The 5,346-nt window shown below is 49.5% G+C and overlaps 1 protein-coding gene across 1 annotated transcript in view; it reads left to right on the forward strand.

Annotated features, from left to right (window-relative positions):
• The window catches only part of LOC105906150 (slit homolog 3 protein), a 23,903-nt gene that overhangs the window by 14,438 nt on the left and 4,119 nt on the right, over positions 1 to 5,346 (forward strand). Inside the window, exons 13-14 of the mRNA XM_031569816.2 lie at positions 529 to 769; positions 1,960 to 2,090. Coding sequence (XP_031425676.2) covers positions 529 to 769; positions 1,960 to 2,090 — 372 coding nt within the window. The remainder of the gene's footprint in view (positions 1 to 528; positions 770 to 1,959; positions 2,091 to 5,346) is intronic.

Raw genomic sequence — 5,346 nt, forward strand, 5'->3', positions numbered from 1 at the left:
ACAAACACACATACACACACCGGCTTGCTGGAGGTCCAGATGGTGCTTTATTACACAGAGTTAGGATGCGCTCTCCTGATGAGTTTCAGGGTTGCTAATTATAGGAATATGAGTGTGTGTGTGTGTGTGTGTGTGTGTGTGAGAGAGGGGGGGGGGACAAGGATTGAGAGAATGAGTCTGTTTCTGACATCTGGGCTTCAGTCTCATCTGCTTATAGCTATTTGATAGAGAAGCCTCACACTCACACACACAGACATACACACACACACAAACGCACAGAGAGAGACTTTCATGCCTTATGCATTAGAGAAATATATTAACAGACAAACTATATTCACAGTACATGCACCCATTCATCTATGATAATACAAAGCTGTTGCTGTTTAAAGTATCTATGGTATATTCACCAGCCCTGTCCATGTTGCTGTTTAGATATCTATGGTATATTCACCGGCCCTGTCCATGTTGCTGTTTAGATATCTATGGTATATTCACCAGCTCTGTCCTCTTCTTCTTCCTGTTTCCCAGCGGGCTCTTCTGCGAGAACCCTCCACCCATGATCCTCCTGCAGACCAGCCCCTGTGACCAATCAGACTGCCAGAATGGGGCGGCGTGTATTGTCACAGAGGGCGAGCCCGTGTGCCGTTGCCTGCCCGGTTTCTTTGGCAACAAGTGCCACAAGATGTCCACCGCTCACTTCCTGGGGAAAGAGGTCTATGTGGCTCTCCCCACCTCCAAGGCCAGGTCGTCTGTTCACATATCACTGCAGGTAAGGACACACACACACACACACACACACACACAGTTTCTTCTATGACCCAAAGCAAAAAATATTTCCCTCCATCTCTTCACCTCTCCTTCTGTGTGTGGGTGGGATGTGTTGTAAGTGTGTGTTATGTGTGCGTGATTGTGGTGTGTGTGTGTGTGTGTGTGTGTGTGTGTGTGTGTGTGTGTGTGTGTGTGTGTGTGTGTGTGTGTGTGTGTGTGTGTGTGTGTGTGTGTGTGTCTTGAGTAAAGAGCCTGGCATTATCAGAATGTCACCTTTCGTCCACCACGAGACTAATGTGTCTCTGGAGGACTCGGTTTATGCAAATGGACCTTTATCGGCAGAATCAGAAGCCGTGCGTCACGGTAACTATCGCCACGGCTACAAATGAGTCTGCCTCCTGATCATCAGGAGGGCAGCCTAATGTTAATTAAAAAAGAGAAGCAAAAATAGCCCTACAGTTGCTCTTTATCTCTGAGCAGAGGAGACACTGGAGGAGGAGAGGGGAGGAGAGGAGAGGAGAGGGGAGGAGAGAGGAGGGGAGAGGATAGGAGAGGGGAGGAGAGAGGAGAGAGAGAGGAGAGGAGAGGGGAGGGAGGGGAGAGGGGAGGGGAGGGGAGAGGATAGAAGAGGAGAGGAGAGGAGGGGAGAAATGCGATAAAATGTCCTTGGTAAATCCCTCCTGTTGATATTTGAGCTGTTGCACATATGCTGGGAGGAATACATGTTTTACATAAATCTCCCCTGATTTATCTTCTTTCTTTCTCATGTATAAGGGTGTGTGTGTGTGTTTGTGTATTTTGTGTATGTGTGTGTGTGTGAAGGGGGGAAACTGTTCAGTTCTGTGGTCACAGCCTGTTAGCAGGTGTCCAACTGGCCTGAAGGGAAGACCACTAAATCTTAAAATACTTTTACATCTTTCTGCCTGTGTGTGTGTGTGTGTGTCTGTGTGTCTGTGTGTGTGTGTGTGTCTGTTTGTGTGTGCACGTGTGTGTGTGTGTGTGTGTGTGTGTGTGTGTGTGTGTGACCGGTTATGTGTGTTGAAGTTTGAGTACTTGGTTGTGATAGAAGGCTTCATGTCTCTGCCGTCTCTGTCCCTCCCTCCTTTTTTCTCTCTCTATCTCTCTCTCTCTCCCTCTCTCTCTCCCTCCCTCTCTCTCTCTCCCTCTCTCTCTCCCTCCGTCTCTTTTCAGATGGCCACTGACAGGGACAATGGGATCCTGCTCTATAAGGAGGATCATGATCCACTGGTGCTGGAGCTCTATCAGGGACACATCCGACTCATCTACGACATCGCCAAGTACCCTCCCACTACTGTCTACAGGTCGGCACACACACACACACACACAGACACACACACACACACACACACACACACACACACACACACACACACACTGTCCTCTGTACCGGTGCAGTTAGCATAACGCCTATGGTCCATGACCCCCTATCACTAACACAGACACACACACACACACACACATTCATATAGACATACACTTCCTGCTTCAGACTTCAGCCTAAACAGTGAGCTGCCACTCAATCTGCTTGTCATGCCCTCACAGCAGAGTGAAGCTGAGCTGCACCCCCCCCCCCCCCCCCGCACAGAGCAGAGTGGTTCTGAGCTCCAGAAGCCAGTCCTTAATTAGATTGAATTAACTTAATTAACTTTATTTAACTCAATTACATAATAAAGCACCTGACTGCTGTGCTGGGAGGTAGAGGGAGGAGGGGCTCCATGGGAGGGGGAGGGGGGACCAGCTGTGCCCCAGACCAGCCCTCTCATGGCGGGGCTACTGCGGAGAGACTGTGGACAGCATGCTGGAGGAACTCACTGGTACACCCACACAGACACAGACACACACACACACACACACACACACATACACACACACACACACACGGATAAAGACACACACAGGCAGACACTCACGCACACACACACACACACACACTCACGCACACACACACACACACACACACACACACACACACACATACACACACACACACACACGGATAAAGACACACACAGGCAGACACTCACACACACACACACACACTCACGCACACACACACACACACACACACACACACACACACACACACACACACACACACACACACACACACACACACACACAGACAAAGACACACAAAGGCAGACACTCTCACACACACACACACACACACACACACACACACACACACACACATAGTTTAGTTGTTATTGATTGTGGTGTGGTGTGGCTGTGACTAGAAGCGAGGAGGGGCTCTTAGGCCCCACGGCGGGGGAGGGCAGGAATCGATCACCCCACCTCTGAGGCTGTGAGTGGGGAAGAAAAATAACATTTCTCCCTTGATCTCTGTCAGGGATGCACTCTCAGAGCCTCTCGTCTCTCTGTCTGTGTCTGCATGTGTGTGTGTGTGTATGTGTGTGTGTCTGTCTGTGTGTCTTTGTGTGTCTGTGTGTGTGTGTGTGTGTGTGTGTGTGTGTGTGTCTGCGTGTCTGCGTGTGTGTGTGTGTGTGTGTGTGTTTGTGTGTGTGCCTTATGCCTCTCTAAACTCTCCTGGCTCCAGTGAGGTTTAGAGGAACAGAGCGTTGTGCAGAGATACTCCATCTAATCACTTATGATCCCTGTCTGAAAACAGCCCTTCAAATCAACTAAATGGGAGCAGAGTTGAGCCTGATTGAGTCTGGCTTCAGTGCGAGTGTGTGTGTGTGTTCGTGTGTGTATCCATGCGTTTGTATCTGTCTGTGTGTATATGTGTGTATGTGTGTGTGTGTGCTGAGACTAACAGAGGCTCCAATGTTTTTTCTGAGTTGAACCCAACAACCCAGTAATGGGATCATGACTGTGCCTATGAGTGTGTGTGTGTGTGTGTGTGTGTCCTTTTGTTTGTTTAGTTTTTTAGAGACTGGTTGAAAGAGAGGCAGTGTACTCAGTGTTTGTGTGTGTGTGTGTGTGTGTGTCTGTGTGTGTGTGTGTGTGTGTGTGTGTGTTTGTTCTGAGCGACTGGTTGAAAGAGAGGCAGTGTACTTAGTGTCTGTCTCTCTGATGTCCCCTAGAGGTGCATCAGATTAGATTTGGGATGATTCTTCCTGAAAGGGTAGTGTGTGTGTGTGTGTGTGTGTGTGTGTGTGTGTGTGTGTCCGTCCCTCCCCGCTGTGATGTGGGTTTTTCCGCAGTCTTTCAGAAAGATCCCTGCTCTACTGTGAGCCCTGTTACATCATCATGACCACACCCAGAGAACAGCTGAAGCCACATCCGGCCCACATCTGGCCCATATCTGGGCCACATACGGCCCACATCTTCCACAGACCTGGCGTGGACCTGCTTGATCCTACCGTCATCTGCTTACTAGGCAGTTTTACTCTTTAACCACACACACACACACACACACACACACATGCGCGTAATGCGCACACACACACACACATACCCACACACACACATGCGCACACACACACACACACACACACACACATGCGCGTAACGCACACACACACACACACACACATACACACACACATGCGCGTAACGCAATCACATGCGCACACACACACACACACACACACACACCAGCATGTGGCCTTTGGCTCATCCCCGCATCTCTGGCCACAAGACAATGAGAGTTCAGAGGAAAGAGAGGGATGAGGATTCAAAGAGAGGGAGGAGAATGGAGAGGTAGAGGAGAGAGAGGGGAGAGGTAGGTCAAAGGTTAGAGAGAGGGATGAGAGTTCATAGAGAGGGAGCAGAAAGATGAAAGAGGAGAGGTAGAAGAGAGGGTAGAGTTAGAGGGGTAAGGACGAGTAGATCAAGCTGTAGGTCAAGATGCAGATCAGATTAATTACCCAGTTAGGAAGCTCAGTGGGTCGGTGGTCTAAAACTATACTTACAGGGGACAGGACCAGGGACAAAAGGGAGTCGGGGGGAGAAAGAAAAAGAGAGGGATGAAGAGATGGAAGAGAGAGAAAGTGATGGAGACAGAAAAGAAACATATGGAGGGAAAGGTGAAGTTGAGGACGGAGGGAGGAGTACCGGAGACAGGGAGGCGTCTTGGGGAAGGACAGCAGCCCCCCCCACACACACACACACACACACACACACACACACACACACCCGCCTCCTGTCTGATCTCAGGGCAGAACCACAACACACAGGGCCCCTGTGGACTTAGCACCAATGCTAACAGCTAATTCCTGACAAGAAAGACGTCTGCGGCTCCGTGTGCTTCGGGATCCTGAACTCACGTGAACCATGGTCTTCTTCGAGTCGCTCAGTGTGCTTCGGGATCCTGAACTCACGTGAACCATGGTCGACTTCAAGTCAGGGGAGAATAGGTTCGATTTCATACTGTGTGTGTGTGTGTGTGTGTGTGTGTGTGTTTTCAGCTCTCCCATGCACTCCCAAATCTGAACAAGAACAATTGAAATTTTATTGACACTGAACAACTGAACAACTAAACTCTCCTGGTCAGTTGAAATACCAAGTTAAATACCAATTTACCATCAGTTTTGACCTGGGGGAGAAGGACAGAGAAAGAACAGAGTGAGAGAGGTGGAGAAAGGTGGAGAG

Source organism: Clupea harengus, chromosome 6, assembly GCF_900700415.2.
Source record: "Clupea harengus chromosome 6, Ch_v2.0.2, whole genome shotgun sequence".
Lineage (NCBI taxonomy): Eukaryota > Metazoa > Chordata > Actinopteri > Clupeiformes > Clupeidae > Clupea > Clupea harengus.